At 59.8% G+C, this 16,007-nt stretch overlaps 1 protein-coding gene across 5 annotated transcripts; it reads left to right on the forward strand.

Moving 5' to 3' along the window:
* Positions 1-15,516, forward strand: DBN1 (drebrin 1). 5 transcript variants are annotated; one of them, XM_039460356.2, is made up of 15 exons: positions 1-237; positions 4,740-4,795; positions 5,414-5,526; positions 5,698-5,772; positions 5,888-6,034; positions 6,191-6,268; positions 6,460-6,611; positions 6,689-6,752; positions 11,711-11,770; positions 11,859-11,982; positions 12,670-12,807; positions 13,141-13,311; positions 13,720-14,375; positions 14,677-14,779; positions 14,934-15,516. In XM_039460356.2, the coding sequence occupies exons 1-15, from the start codon at positions 152-154 to the stop codon at positions 15,002-15,004; spliced, it is 2,094 nt and encodes a 697-aa protein (XP_039316290.1). In that variant the 5' UTR covers positions 1-151; the 3' UTR covers positions 15,005-15,516. The 5 variants fall into 5 exon arrangements, with proteins under 5 accessions (XP_039316290.1, XP_039316291.1, XP_039316292.1 ...); XM_039460358.2 differs by lacking the exon at positions 1-237 and adding an exon at positions 948-1,062; XM_074390518.1 differs by lacking the exon at positions 1-237 and adding an exon at positions 1,073-1,564.
* Positions 15,517-16,007: the final 491 nt, after the last annotated feature.

A 16,007-nucleotide genomic window follows, 5' to 3' on the forward strand; every position in this document is an offset into this window, starting at 1 on the left:
GGCTCCCCTCCCCCGGCCGCTGGCTCGCTCGGCTCGCGACGCTGCAGAGGCTCCGAGGCGGCGGCGGCGACTCCCTCTTTCCCTCCCTCCTCCTCCTCCGTCCGCCCGTCCGTCCGCGCGTCTGTCCTTTCGACCCAGTCCGGCCCGAAGCATGGCCGGCGTCAGCTTCAGCGGCCACCGCCTGGAGCTGCTGGCGGCGTACGAGGAGGTGATCCGGGAGGAGAGCGCGGCCGACTGGTGAGCCCCCCGCCCCCGCCCCCGGCCCCTTTGTCCCCGCGCCGCCGCCGCGCCTTTGTTTCCCTCCCGCCCCGCCGCCCTGCCGCCGGGAAGGGAGGGGGACCCCGAAATGGTGCAGCGGGCCGGGAGGCCCGGGAGGGGCTGCCTTTGTGTGCGCCGGGGGAGGGGCCGGCGGGCCAGGCGGGGCACTGCCGGGCCCCGAGCGCCCGGAGGCGGCCCCAGGCGCGCGGTGGGAGCGGCGGCCGGACGCGGCCCGGAGGACGCGGGGTCCCGATTTGGGGCCCGGGGCCGCGTGGCCCTGCGGGAGCCCATCCCCCACCCCACCCCCGGGCTCGGGGGACAGGTGTGCACGGGGCGGCCAAGGGCACCTTCGCCACCTTCGAGCGGGCGAGGTCCGGACGGGGACGGGGCGGGGACCTAGCTAGCGGAGCCGGCGCAGCCTGCCGGGCTCAGCCCGGCCGGGCCACAGCACAAAGGAAAGCGAGGGCGGGGGAGGAGCGGAGCGAGCTGGGGGCCGGGCGCCCCGCCCACCGGGGGCCGCTAGGACTGGGCCGCCCTCCCCCCCCACCCCCGCCCCGCCACCTGGGCTGGAGTGAGGTGGAAGGATGTTCGCTGCCACATGCGACCGCGAAGTGACTCCCTTATCGCCGCGGGTCGCGGAGGAGGCAGGGGTGAGCTCTCCTCCCCTACCTGAGCGGGACTGCGGGGACCAGGCAGCTGGGCTAGGGGGCACCGAGCTGCCTTTCTAGGGGACCAGCTGAGGTTCCTGGGAGGAAGCCCCCTGGAGAACAAGTGTGGAGGGAGCCCCCAAAGAGGGCTGAGGAGGTGAGCAGATCCACGGGCCCCTAGCAAGGGGCATTTGGTCCCTGATGGGGGAGGAGCTGGGCCGCCCCTCTCTCCGCCCCCCAGCTGTTGTCTCCCCCTGAGCCGGGGGAAGGGATGGACCACCTGCTCTGGGGCTGGCGGCCCAGGGTGGCGGAAAAAAGAAACCGAGGGCTTCCTCACTGCCCCATCCTGGAATCCTCCTCCTCGAGTAATACTCTTCTCCTGGGGAAGGTTCCCCTCTGGTTCCTGGGCCTCCTCTCCCTGCTGGCAGATGGGAACAGGCTCTTATTGAGGAAACTGAGGCAAAGAAGAGGGTGGGTCTGAGGGACCCCGCTTGGGCTGGCTTTACCTGTACACTGGGAGGGCAGCCAGATGGGGACTCTGACCTGGGGGCTGGAGGAGGGAACGACATGGCTGGGCATCCATGGCACGGTACTGCAGCACTGGCCGGCAGCCAGGCCTGGAGGGATGGACGCAGGAGACAAGCTCTCCTGTCCTGCAGGTCAGTCACAGGAGAGGCCAGCACAGGCCCAGCAGGCAGGCGGCCCACCCATTGTCTCAACCCTGCCCCAGGGGGCCTGAGATCATGAGAGGAGCTCTGGGCAAGAGGCCGGCTTGGCCTGGAGAAGGAGCTGGCTTTGGGATAAGGCCCCGCCTGAACAGAGGCACAGCTCACCCCAGAACACCTCCTTTGCCCTCCAGTCTGGAGGGCTGCTATATACCACCAGCCCGTTTTCTCCTAAAAGCAGAGCTCTGGTGGCCTATTGCCAGGGCCACACAACCCCTGCTGCCCTACATCTTGCTCAAAGAGGCCTGCCCCCCGCCCCCGCCCCCGCCCCGCCAGCAGCATCAGTATAGCCAAAGCAAGTTATTCATCACTGGTGTGCGTCACCCCCCATCTGGGTTGTGTGTGGGACACACACAGATGCACACACGTACCCTCGCACATGCCGTTCACTAAGGGCCCAGATAGCATTTTGAAAAAAGGGTGTGAGGATCACTTTCTGCACAAGAGGACATGAGTACCCCAGCGCCGAGCATGGAACCATGGGTGCAGTGAGATCTGAGGACTCAGAGGCAGACCCTGCACGTAGATCCAGAGGGAGGGGTGTCTTGGGTAAATTGCTGTCTGCCCCCTCTTGCCTTGCCTCCAGCGGGAGGGGTGGTTGGGGGAGTTCACGCCTAGGTGGCAGGGCCTCTGAAGTGGACCACTACTCTGGCGCAGGGAGCAGGGGACCCAGGAAATGAGGTTGTATAGTAGGAAGGGCCACTGTTGCCCTGGTTGTGATATGACTCACTGTGACCACACACAAGTTCCTGGTCCTCTTGGAAAGACAAGGGATTGGGCCCAGCCCTACCTGCCTTCCTAGCACCACCATCCTGAGAGTGATAGTCCCGAGGGGTCCACCTGCCCCCAGAGGCCCACCTGAGCTCACCCCAGGGCCTCTGGAACTGCCACATCCTAGCTCCCACCTCACGCTAGTACAGTTTCTGGCTAGATGGCTTCTAAGCTGGTGTCCATATCATACATACTTCTGGTGTGCAGTGTGCTGGACCCCAGGCCCTGAGAGCAGGATGTGCTGATTGACCGAGTCAGCATTCCTGCCTTCACGCGGCTTACAGCTGGGGTCGGTGTCTGCCTCCAGGAGTCGGAGCTGGTGAGATGAGTAGGTGCCTGGCCCCTACCCCATCCTGATTCCCTGTTGTTTCACCCGCTCCCACCTGGTGCACCACCAGGCTCGGGGTGCCTCTGATGGGTTTGAGAAGCACTGGTCTTTGTATTCCTGCTGGGATGTGGTGGGTGCTCTGGGAGACGCAGCTCAAGGGAGGCTGCTGGGGGCCAGCATTGGGCCCTGAAGAACGGAAGGATTCCACTGGGAATAGGCATGGGGTAGAGGAGCAGGTCTTGCCTTCCATGCGAAGAGAACCACATAGGCAGAGCCTCCAAGGCGCACCCTGTCCAGAACCCTGCTTGGGTCAGGGAGCTGTCAGGTGTGGCCCAGCGTGTGGTGTGGATAGGGCGGTCCAATGGAAAGGCAGGCTGGAGGGTTTGAACTGGGGTATGGTTTCTACTGGGGAAGGGCTGTGGCTGGAGCAGGAAAAGGGGGCCCGAGGTGGGTAGGCAGGGCCTTAGGATGAAAGGTGCCCCAGAGAGCCTGGGCAGGTTAAGACAGGTGATCTCAGGGAGGTGTGATGTCTGGAGCAATCTCTGGGAACTAGGGTCCCTGAGCTCTGCCTCCGTTTCTCATCTGTGTATGGAGAGGGACAGAGCCTGCTTCTCTCAGAGCCCTTTGTTCCTGTAGTGGGTTCGGGCAGCAGGACAGGTGGTGGGACAGCTGTGCTGGAAGCAGCTGTCAGGGACCGGCCAGGGCTGGGGCCACAGTTGGACTAGGAGCTCCGAGCCCCACAGCCCACCTGAGTCCCTTCCTGGAGGTAGGAAGTGGGGAATCCAGGAAGGGGAGGGGCCCCAGCCATTTGGCCCGGCCGTAACTCCTGAGATGTACTCTCCGGGCCTCCCAGCTTCATCTCCTTCATCCCTTCACTTCTCTCCTTTCTCTTCTTCCTCCTCTCCCAGTTTCTCCCTCTGCTTCTCCCCTCCTCTTTCTCTTCCCCCTTGCCCTCCCTTTCTGCCTCCCCTCCTCACAGCCCCGGCCTCCTGCCTTGGCACCTGGGGAATAGGAGTTTGGAGAAGGGGTTGAGCCCTTCCAAACCTCAGGGGCAAGGCCCTTCCTCCTAGGCTCCGGCTCTCCTCCCTCCCAGAGGGTCCTCAGCCTGGGCCTGCATGGGGTGATGGGGGAGGCATCTCTGCATTCCCTTCCGGGAAATGGATGCTCTGTCACCGCAGCCTATCAAAAGGAGCCAGGCCACACGAAGCCAGGGAGGAGGAGGAAGGAGGAAGGCTGCCAGGTCAGCTTTCTGTTGAAGCTCGGGCAGAGGAAGGAAAGGCCAGCAGTCTCAGGAGGCCTCAGCCAGGGCGGAGGCAGCCTAGGGGCTGGAAGGCCTGGAGCTCGTGGCCACCCTGGGGCCACAGTCTGGGCGAGAGTGACTGCAGTGACCTCATCCCCATTTCAGAGAGGCGGAGATTGAGACTGAGGGCGGGTCCCCAGGGTCCTTTGTGTTCAAGGAGAATGCAGCTGGGGTGGGCCAGTCGTGTGCCAATTGCAGGGTTGCCACGGTTACTGGGGGATGCCCAGAGCTATGGGAGCATCAGGTTCTCTCTCCTCCTCCCTCCCTCCCCGGGGGAGGAGCAGCGGAAGGAGCAGCAGCGGGGACCAAGGCACGTGCCAGGTAAGTTCCTGGCACTAGCCAATGGGGGGTGAGGATGGTGGTAGCCAGGGAACAGTAACCAAGGAGCCGTCGCCTTGGAATCTCCATCACACACCCGCTCCACTGGGTTGTAGGCTGCCAGAGCCAGGGCCGAGATGCAGCACACGGAACTTGACCAGCCAGCAGTTTCTCCCCTCACTGCCTGCTCCCCACCTGACCCAGGCCTTCAGCGGCACCCTGTTTGGCTCCTGCCTAAACCCATGTGTGGCCCTGTTGGCATGGCAACCGCAGGAGCCCTCCCCGTTCCTGTCCTTCCCACTTCATGTCCCTCTCCCTCCCCAGAGCTGTCCCCACCCAGACTTGGCAGCCTGGGCCCTGACGGTTTGACAGCCACCCCTCCCTCTCCCCAGGGCTCTGTACACATATGAGGACGGCTCAGATGACCTCAAGCTTGCAGCATCAGGAGGTAGGAATTCCAGCCATTCCTTCGCCTTCCTCCCCACCCCCCTCCTCAGTTGTTTTCTTCCCCACCCACCTGGCTCCGAGCCACCTCCCCGCCTGCATCCACACTTGTCTGGGGCTGTCAGGTGTCCTTCCTCCGGTCATCCCTGTGTCCCCAGGGTGGGGAGGGAGCTCGGAGCCTTGTTGAGCGTTGGACTTCTGAGAAGGCTGAGCCTCCAACAGGGAAAGTGACTTTCCTGAAGCCACACAGCTGGGATGCTTTGGGGGAAGGGCCCTATTCACCACCTTCCCCAGAGCCAGAAGGCTTGATTTTGCCTCTGGGCACTGGCACCTGGTGAGACATGGTGATGTGTGAAGAATGAGACCTGAGGATGTGTGAAGAACAAACAGTTCCTCAGTCCTACCCCAAACCAGGCCCTGCAGGAGGCAAAGCTAGATCCCTGTGCACCCCGCCCCCGCCCCCATACAAACCAACACGAAACTGGGACCCACACATCCCAGAGGCCAGAAGACCCCTTTTGGTGCCTGGGGAACCCAGGAGGAGTCTTTCCTTTGAGTTCCAGGCTCATTTTGGGAAGGGTTTAGGAGGCAGAGAGCCCTGACCCTCTCCTGATTACTCCAGAAGGGGGCTTGCAGGAGCTTTCAGGCCACTTTGAGAACCAGAAGGTCATGTACGGCTTCTGCAGCGTCAAGGACTCCCAAGCTGCTCTGCCAAAATACGTGCTCATCAACTGGGTATGTGGCCGTGGCTGGGGAAGGGAGCTAAAGGCCCAGAGCAGTCGCCCTTCCCCCCAGCCCTCTGACACCTGTGGAAAGGGAACCCCACCAGCCCCAGGGAAGATGCACCCTATCATGTAGGGGCCCTCTTGTCCTTTCCTGACCCCCTCTTTGCTGGGTACTTTGCAGGTGGGTGAAGATGTGCCTGATGCCCGTAAGTGCGCTTGTGCCAGCCATGTGGCCAAGGTGGCTGAGTTCTTCCAGGTGTGTGTGTGGGGCCAGGGCTCTTGAGAGCGGGGACAGCCACCAGGGTCTGCATGCTGAGGTGGTGATGGCGGGAGGGCGGGGCCGCCTGAGCACTGCCATGTTCTTGCGGAAGGGCGTCGATGTGATCGTGAACGCCAGCAGCGTGGAAGACATCGACGCAGGTGCCATCGGGCAGCGGCTCTCCAACGGGCTGGCGCGGCTCTCCAGCCCCGTGCTGCACCGGCTGCGGCTGCGAGAGGATGAGAATGCCGAGCCTGTGGTTAGTGTGTGTTTGGCACCGGTGGGCTCTGCCTGCGTGGCCTGGTGCCTGAGACTGGCCTGTCCAGTTCTTCTTAGTCCTCACCCTTTAGGTGTCGCGGAGGGGGGGGTTCCCAGAGCATTCAGCCTGCTCATGCTGGGTCCTTTGACACCGAAGGGCACCACCTACCAGAAGACAGACGCAGCTGTGGAAATGAAGCGGATTAACCGAGAGCAGTTCTGGGAGCAAGCCAAGGTATGGAACCCTGAGCCTGGCCCGGCTGAGCCGCCCCTCATGGGCCCCATGGGGCAGCTCTGTGTCCCCCACTGCAGTGGCGTGGTCCATGCCACATGCCCACCTCCTGCTCTGGGTTAGGGACGAGCCGGAGGGGCAGGGGCCAGGCGCCCAGGCTCAGGGCCTACCCTTGCTCACACCGGGGCTCGCAGAAGGAAGAAGAGCTGCGGAAGGAGGAGGAGCGGAAGAAGGCTCTGGATGAGAGGCTCAGGTTCGAGCAGGAGCGGATGGAGCAGGAGCGGCAGGAGCAAGAGGAGCGTGAGCGGCGCTACCGGGAGCGGGAGCAGCAGATCGAGGAGCACAGGTGAGCCCTCCCGCCCGGCAGTGCTCCGGGGCCCCCCCGGGCGCACCCTGACGGCTGCCGGCTGCTTGTCGTTCCAGGAGGAAACAGCAGACTTTAGAAGCGGAAGAGGCCAAGAGGCGGTTGAAGGAGCAGTCCATCTTCGTAAGTTCTTTGCCCAGGCTTCCGGTCTCCAGGTCAGGGAAGTGAGGACCATCCCTGTGTTCCTGGGCCTTGTGGGGAGATGAGGGCTCAGGGGACAGTGCTGGGTGTTCCGGGGACCTGCATGGGCATGGGGTGCAGTGGAGCATCAGGCCTGGTAACTCATCATCCGGGGCTCTGGCCATGGAAAAAGACTACCTTGGAGAAGCTTGTGTTCTAGACTGGAAGAGAAAATCCATCTAGACCCAGAGCCTCACTGACCAGGCTACGCCTCCTCTCCCGGGGGCGCTCGAGGCAGATCAGACACTGTTTTTCTATTCTGAGGGGCCGCCAGGCCTGGTCCCACCACAGAAGTGCTGTGGGCAGCATGGGTGAGTCTGAGCCAATGCTGGGCATCTGTAGCCAGTGTGCAGTGTCTCCTTGGGAGCAGCCGCTTTATTCCAGGGGTGCTGTCGGAACCTCCAGACATTGGGAAGGGCACATAGATCCTGTGGATTGGTCCCTGAAAATCACAGCCAAGTCACATCTTCATGCTTTGAATTTAGTATTTCAGACATAGCTAATGTCATACAGGACTGAGCATAGCTGAGTTCAGGAAGGGAGGTGGGTTGATAATCATCTGGATTGGGACTGTGATGGGCAGACGCAGGGCTGTGGGGACCCAAACGGGTTCCAGAGTCACACCCACAGGAGGCTGAGAGACAGGAGGCAAGACAGTCCTGCAGGCACCAGCATAAGTCACTCCAGTCACATCGGCCGGTGGATGGGATGGGGACGATGTGTGGCTGGTAAGCTCCAGCCCCCGTCATTCATTCAGCACACACCTGCCACCTGCCACCTGCAGAACCTGATGGAAAACAAGCTGGGCAAGACCTTTTTTTTTTCCATAATAAGTTGATTCATGTATTTGTTTTAATTATGGTCAAATATACATAACATAAAACGTGTCACTTCAGCCATTTTAAAATCTGCAGTTCACTGAGTGGCATTAAGTTCATTCACTTTGTTGGACAACCACCACCACTCTCCGTAAAGCACAAATTCTCCCTTTCCCCACTCGCCAGCCCCTAGCAGCCATCATTCCACTTTCTGTCTCTATGAAGTTGCCTACTCTGGGGACCGCCTATCAGTGGAATCATACAGTGTTTGTCCTTTCGTGTGTGGCTTATTTCACTTAGCATGATGGCCTTAAGGTTCATCCATGTGGTAGCATGTGTCAGAATTTCCTTCCTGTTGAAGGCTGAATCCTATTCCATTGTATGGATATACTATTTCCTTTCACAGTGGTGTTTTTTTTTTTTTTTTGAGACAGAGAGTCGCTCTGTCGCCAGGAGCCAGTCTGGAGTGCAGTGACGCGATCTCGGCTCACTGCAACCTCTGCCTCCCAGGTTCAAGTGATTTTCCTGCCTCAGCCTCCTGAGTAGCTGGAATTACAGGCATGCGCCACCATGCCCAGCTTTTTTCCATTTTTTTTTGAGACAGAGTTTCGCTCTTGTTACCCAGGCTGGAGTGCAATGGCGCGATCTCGGCTCACCGCAACCTCCGCCTCCTGGGTTCAGGCAATTCTCCTGCCTCAGCCTTCTGAGTAGCTGGGATTATAGGCACATGCTACTATGCCCAGCTAATTTTTTGTATTTTCAGTAGAGACGGGGTTTCACCGTGTTGACCAGGTTGGTCTCGATCTCTTGACCTTGTGATCCACCCGCCTCGGCCTCCCAAAGTGCTGGGATTACAGGCTTGAGCCACCGAGCCCGGCTTTTTTTTTCCATTTTTAGTAGAGACAGAGTTTTGCCATGTTAGCCATGGCTAATCTCAAACTCCTGACCGCAGATGATCCACCCACCTCTGCTTCCCAAAGTGTTGGGATTACAGGCATGAGCCACCATGTCCGGCCAGTAGTGCAATGGTGTGATCTCTGCTTACTGCAGTCTCTGATTCCCGGGTTCAAGCAATTATCCTGCCTCAGCCTCCACGTAGCTGGGATTACAGGCACGCGCCACCATGCCTGGCTAATTTTTGTATTTTTAGTAAAGACAAGGTTTCACCACGTTGGTCAGGCTGGTCTCGAACTCCTGACCTCGTGATCTGCCTGCCTTGGCCTCCGAAAGTGCTGAGATTACGGGCGTGAGCCACTACACCCGGCATGATAAAGTTTATTTTTATTTTTTTTTATTTTATTTTATTTTTTTTTTTTTTGAGACAGAGTTTCGCTCTTGTTACCCAGGCTGGAGTGCAATGGCGCGATCTCGGCTCACTGCAACCTCCGCCTCCTGGGTTCAGGCAATTCTCCTGCCTCAGCCTCCTGAGTAGCTGGGATTACAGGCACGTGCCACCATGCCCAGCTAATTTTTTGTATTTATAGTAGAGACGGGGTTTCACCGTGTTGACCAGGATGGTCTCGATCTCTTGACCTTGTGATCCACCCGCCTCGGCCTCCCAAAGTGCTGGGATTACAAGCTTGAGCCACCGCGCCCGGCCTGATAAAGTTTATTTTTATGCCAGCGTTTCAAACACATACACGTGCAGGTAGACAGAATAGTGTTGTGAACCCCCTGACCTGATTTATTTTCACCAGTTATCATTTCAGGCAAAATCTGAAGGAGCTTAGCACTATTTTATAGTCCCATCTGGCCCCTCGAGTATCGTTCACGTGACAGTGAAAGTGGACATTCTCGCAGGTCACTGTGGTAGCCTTGCCACTTCAGGTCCTCTAAGGAAGGGCACATGTGAGAGACTTCGGGATTTAGCATCATAAAATGCTTTCTCTTGGCTTAAGGAGCTGTACTGCCTTCTCTCCCATTACGAATTGTGTTCCATGTCTGGGTTCCTTTTTTGCCTGGGCTGCAGGGGAGCTCCCATGTGTCTGAAAATGCTTTAGGCACAGCAATGGCTTTGACCCATGTGGTTGGTGTATTGACGTCTCTCCGTTCCCTGGGCCTTACTCGTCTCGGTGTTGTTCACGTGGTCGGTAGTTAAAGCCTTTGGGGTCGCTGCCTCTGGTCCTTTCTTGGAACAAGGCCGAGGAACCAAGCAAGTGAGACTGCAGCAGGCAGGGGGCAGAGCCCAGCAAAGGCTGGTGGGACGGCAAAGAGCCTGTGCCGACTGGAACCCCGTGGGTCGAGGAGCAGGGGAAATTTGATTGGGAATGGAGAACGAGGTCAGAGAAGGAGTTAGACTACATTCTGGGGTCATAAAGTTACCGCTGGGGTGACGGCCCTCCTGAGGTGGGATGCTACAAAGGGTCCTCCTCCCAGTGCCCCTGACAGATAAGCTTAAGTTCTAGATGATACGCTCAAAAACCAGAGCAGCCCTGGGACTTCACCCCTTACAGCCCTTCCTGTCCAAGCTGCCACCTGAGCAGCAGGGGATGCCGAATAAGAAGCCGGTGATGTGTGAGTTCAGTTGAGCAAACAGGCGCCCGCCTTGTGCTGGCCACCTGGAGACCCCAGTCATCCTGTGTCGCTCACGGCGGGTGGGAGGAGACTCCGGAAACAGGAACTTAGGATGTGGTGTCATCGTGGTGGAAGCCAGGAGCACTCTGTGGGGACCCAGAGGAGGAAATGACCTGAACGAGCCAGGGACCTCTTCCCCAGGAAGCTCTGCCTACCCTGCAGCTGGAAACCAGAGGGCCTGGCCTGGCCCCGGGGTGGGGAGCAGGCATTTGGGAGAGAGGCTGAGCTCCCATGCTGAGGCTTGGAGGTGGGAACGGGTGTGCCTGTTCTGGAAACTGTGACTGCGTCGTGCTGAGGACTTGATGTCTACATTTCACTGTATGTGGGCGCCTTGGGTGGGGGCTGGGGCAGGGGGTGGTGTTGGAGAGGTGACGGCTAGGTCAGGCAGGGGTGGGGCTGTCGGCCAAGCGATGGCCCTTCCTACCCAAAACAATGTGTGCGGTGGGCAGGTGGAGCCAGTAGGTGACGGTGGGACCAGGGGCAAGCGGGCGGCACAAGCCAGGCTTACGGGTGCTGCAGCGAGGCCCTGGTGACGGCTGCTCCGGGGCTTGCAAGTGGTGTCTCCAGGGCTCTGGCACCTCAAGAGAAACTGGAATTCTGACTTCAGTATGAAAGTCCCTGGTTTTTAAGTGGTGGCAACTAATTAACATGGTTTAAAAATATCATACCAGCAAAACAAAAGCCATCTGTGGGTCATATTTAGCCAGTGCTTGCTGTGGCTCTTGGGAACCTCTGAGAGATTTTAAGCTCAGGAAAATAATGGTCTGAACCGCATTTTAGAAAGGTCCTTTCAGGGCCTATGGAGAGCAAATAAGGCAGGTACCAGTGAGGATGGCTGGGCCGTGATGCCATGGTCCAGGCAGCAACACTGGGAGCATGGTGACCCTGGCACTGGGGTAGGAGGTCCCAGAAAAGTTAACTGCAAAACTTAGAGCCCTCCTGGATGGCTCTGGGCTCCTGCTTAGATATGGGGATGAGCAGGCAGGTGAATGAGCCTGTTGCCCAGAGGCCTGGCAGGGCAGAGATGAGGTAGTCAAGGGCCCTGAAGGAAGAGAGGGCCTGTGTGACTCGGTTTCAAGGGGCAGAGGTACCAGCTCTGAGACCCTTCCTGCCAGATCATGAAGGAAGCATGGGGGCTCTAAGAAGGCCAGAAGGCTGGGCATTGGTGGCTCATGGCCGTAATCCATCCCACCACTTTGGGAGGCCAAGGCAGGAGGATCTCTTCAGCCCAGAAGTTTGAGACCAGCCTGGGAAACATAGGGAGACCCTCACCTCTACAAAAAAATAAAATAAAATTAGCCAGGTATGGTGGTGGAAACCTGAGGTGGAAGGATTGCTTGAGCCCCAGGAGGCAGAGGTTGCAGTGAGCTGTGGTTGCGCCATTGCACTTCAGCCTCTGTGACAGAGCGAGAACCTGTCTCAAAACAAAATAAATAAAATACAGTAAAAAAGAAGGCCAAGAGCCCCTGTGGGGGTAGATGCACCAGACTCTGTCGCTTTGGTTTCTAGGGTGACCATCGGGATGAGGAGGAAGAGACCCACATGAAGAAGTCGGAGTCAGAGGTGGAGGTGAAAGCGGGGGCACCAGCCAGGTGAGGTGGGCAGGGACTCCCTCAGCTGGCCTGGCCTAGCCTCAACCTTTTCCTTGTGCCATCAGGAGGCAGCAGCCATTATTGCCCAGCGGCCTGACAACCCACGGGAGTTCTTCAAGCAGCAGGAAAGAGTCGCATCGGCCTCTGCGGGCAGCTGTGATGTGCCCTCGCCCTTCAACCACCGACCAGGTAGTCCTCGGCCTCACCCCCACCCAACCCCACTCCTCAGGTTATGGCCCTGAGCCTCTCTGGGACTCTCTTGGAAGGGAAGCCTTGCCCAAGGAACCCTTGGAGAAGGCGAGACCCTTCATCCAGCGTGCGTCCGCTCACCACTTCCCAGGTGGCAGGACCCCAAGAAAGGCCAGGGGTGGTGTCGAAGTCGCTTGTGGCTGAACAGTGGGGAGTGCTGGGGCCTGAGGGGCAGCTCTGGCCTGGGCTGAGGCACAGCGCTGGCTGCGGGGAGCAGCCAGGCTGGGGTGAACTAGGTCTGGCCTGGAAGACCGGGGTGCATGCGGGCTGGGCTCTTGCCCGGACCCTGAGTGAGCCTCCTGGAGCTTGCGCTCAGGTGTCCCTGTTCTGCTTATCACTGTGCTGCTTGTGCCTTCCCTGAAGCTCTTCCCCACCCTGTCTGCTGGCCTGAGTGTGCTTGCCCCATGCTGGGGTCCCGATGCAGGCCATGTCTGCTGTGCTGCTCTCAGGCTGGCTGTGTGTCTGGGGCTGGTGTGAGGCTGCGGCTGGCTTGGCTGAGTGCGCCCTGGCTGAAGGCAGCTTGGACATCCAGGGCCAGCCCTGGGGGCGGGAGAGGCCTTGGCAGGGGTGGGGGAGACTGACCCTCTCTTGTCCTCTGTCTCTTTCTCTGTCTGTCTCTCTCGGCAGGTCGTCCGTACTGCCCTTTCATAAAGGCATCGGACAGTGGGCCTTCCTCCTCCTCCTCTTCCTCCTCCTCCCCTCCACGGACTCCCTTTCCCTATATCACCTGTCACCGCACCCCAAACCTCTCTTCCTCCCTCCCATGTAGGTAGCAGCCCCAGGCCTCGGCGGGGGTGGTAAGGAGGGCCCCGCTTCCCAGCAGCCCCCCACCCTCACTCCCCCAGCCTGACCGCTGATCTCTGGTGTTTGTCCCCAGGGCAGGCACTGCCTGCCTCTTGCCCCTGGCCCTGTGGGGCACTGGCCCCCAGGGGCCTAGTTTACAGGGTCTGGAGCTGTAGTCTGGCCCCTGGGGGGCTGGGGAGCGCCCAGCCTCCACCCAGACTCCAGAGAGGAGGTGCTGGCCAGGCCCCAAGGTGGACAGTCCTGTCCCACCCGGCTCCCCTGCCATCACTGACCCACCTGGGGTTTGTTCCACAGGCAGCCACCTGGACAGCCACCGGAGGATGGCACCCACTCCCATCCCCACGCGGAGCCCATCTGACTCCAGCACCGCCTCCACCCCTGTTGCTGAGCAGATTGAGAGGGCCCTGGATGAGGTCACATCCTCACAGCCTCCACCACTGCCACCACCACCCGCACCAGCCCAAGGTGAGAGAGGGACCCTACCTGCACCAGGGCTCCCATCATCATTCCCTGGCTGAGAGCCCCAGGTTGCCATGGTAACCGTTCTCCCGGGATCTGGGCCACCCATCACTAAGACTGCACTGCCCTGGAGGCGGCTGTGCAGGGAGGAGCCCTGGTGTGCAGTCAGACCTGCCCTCTCTAAAGCTCAGCACCCGACTTCTCAAGTGGGAATCAGGCCTTCCTCCCGGAGCTGCCAAGGGGCTTAAAGTCACTGGGGTCACTGGGTAAGGGGGCAGTGGGACACCTGCATGGAAGTCCCTGGCTCCCTCATTCCTCACATTGTTGGACAACCACCACCACTGTCCATGGGGCAGGGTCTCCATCTTCCCCAAGGGAGCCAATTGCATATCTTCTCTGCCTGTGCTGTGACAGAGACCCAGGAGCCCAGCCCCAGCCTGGACAGTGAGGAGACCAGAGCAGCAGACCCTCAGGCCTGGGCCGGCTCCATGGAGGAGCCCCCCCAGGCACAGGCACCTCCCCGGGGGCCAGGCAGCCCTGCCGAGGACTTGATGTTCATGGAGTCTGCAGAGCAGGCTGTCCTGGCTGCCCCTGTGGAGCCTGCCACAGCCGACGCCACTGAGGCCCATGATGCAGCTGACACCATTGATACCGCCACTGCCACTGCTGACGCCACTGTTGCCAACAACGTACCCCTTGCCACCACCAGCCTCATTGACCTATGGCCTGGCAATGGGGAAGGGGGCTCCTCACTGCAGGGTGAGCCCAGGGCCCCCACACCACCCTCAGGTACTGAGGTCACCCTGGCAGAGGTGCCCCTGCTGGACGAGGTGGCTCCGGAGCCAGTGCTGCCAGCAGGCGAAAGCTGTGCCACCCTTCTCAACTTCGATGAGCTGCCTGAGCCGCCAGCCACCTTCTGCGACCCAGAGGAAGTAGAAGGGGAGCCCCTGGCAGTCCCCCAGGCCCCAACTCTGCCCTCGGCCCTTGAGGAGCTGGAGCAAGAGCAAGAGCAGGAGCCAGAGCCCCACCTGCTGACCAATGGCGAGACCACCCAAAAGGAGGGGACCCAGGTGCAGCAAGGGGCTGCCTGGTGGGAGGGATGAGAGGGCGTCCAGGCTGAGCAGGGCACTGGTCCTGATTGCTCAGGCTTGCACCAGTACCCCCTTTCTGTGTGACCCACATTATTGCAGGGGAAGCCCATCCCACCCGCCGTCCCTGGGCCAGCTCTGCTTTTGTTCCCAAGGCAGGCATCCGTGTTTCCCCGGCAACCACTGATGGAATCATTGGTTGCTGGGGAAACAGGCTCAGGCCTGATAGGTCAGCCCCAGTCCTGCTGGGTGGGGCCAAGTGACCTGATGCTTTCCCCTGCAGGCCAGTGAGGGGTACTTCAGTCAATCACAGGAGGAGGAGTTCGCCCAATCGGAAGAGCTCTGTGCCAAGGCTCCGCCTCCTGTGTTCTACAACAAGCCTCCAGGTAGTACTGGGGTGGATGATGGGGAGGAATTTCGGTGGGGAGGCTGGGTTTGAATGTGGGCAGCCACCCCACCACTACCCGCCACCCATAGAGGCTGGGGACACAAGCATGGGTCGGCTAGGTGCCTAACTCGTCTTCCCTTCTAATGCCATAGAAATTGACATTACGTGCTGGGATGCAGACCCAGTTCCAGAAGAGGAGGAGGGCTTCGAAGGTGGTGATTAGCAGTGGCGCCAGTCCTAGGCTGCCCTTGCCAAGGCCGCCCACCTGCATCGGCCTCTGGCCAGACGGCCCGCCGTGCCTGCATTCGCAGCAGCTCCGCCTGGCACCCACTCCGGATTCCGGCCCTGGCTGGGGACTTGGCCGCTTCCCTACCCACAGGGCCTGACTTTTACAGCTTTTCTCTTTTTTTTAAAGTTGATAGGAGACTTGTACAGTTGACTGGTTTTCCTCCCGTTGGTAGTTGAGACGCTGTTGCAAATTCCACTCCTCCTTCCCTGGTCCAGGTTGTAGCTGTTAGTCCTCCCTGCTCAGCTGGCCGGGGTGGAGGCCTCACCCTGCTTGGGGCCTGGCGTGGGGGGAGCTCTGGTGGGAAAATGTTCTCCACCTCTTTTCCTAGTTTTATGTTTCTTGGAAAAATATCACTTTGTATTCTCTGTCCAGGGCTTCAGATATTTTGCACGAATTTTAAAACATGGCAATAAATGGCTCGTGGGCTCTGGCTCCCTGGGACCCCCTCCCCGCCCTTCTTTTGACCCTTCCCTGTCTGGCCCAAAGGAAGTAGCAGGCCCAGCCGGGGCCCCTGGGCCACCCACCCCCCTCTCCTGCCGGGCAGGTCCCAGGCTGGAGGCCCTAGGCGCGGCTCAGGTCAGGGCTGTGGATGGGGCCCAGGGGCTCATTGAGTGGCCCCTCCCCAACTCCTTCCTCTTTGCTTGGGTTCCTTTTTCACATTCAGTAACGTTTTTTTTTTTTTTTTTTTTTTTCTTTTTTTGAGAAAGCACAAACTTCTGTAACGGGTCGTGCTCATGTCTGTTAATAAAGAAATCCAGATCCCTTCGGGCTGCCGCCTGCCCTAACCCAGGCTCCCAACTCCTCCCACCTCCTAGGCCGCAGCACCTCCCTGCTACCAGGGGGCGCTCTCACCCTAATTCCAAGGCCCGTCAGACACTGGGTGGGGGGCTGAGGCTTCCAGGGGAAGCCGCCTGGAACCTAGAACCGCCGGAGGAAG

The sequence above is a fragment of the Saimiri boliviensis genome, chromosome 20, assembly GCF_048565385.1.
Source record: "Saimiri boliviensis isolate mSaiBol1 chromosome 20, mSaiBol1.pri, whole genome shotgun sequence".
Classification (NCBI taxonomy): domain Eukaryota; kingdom Metazoa; phylum Chordata; class Mammalia; order Primates; family Cebidae; genus Saimiri; species Saimiri boliviensis.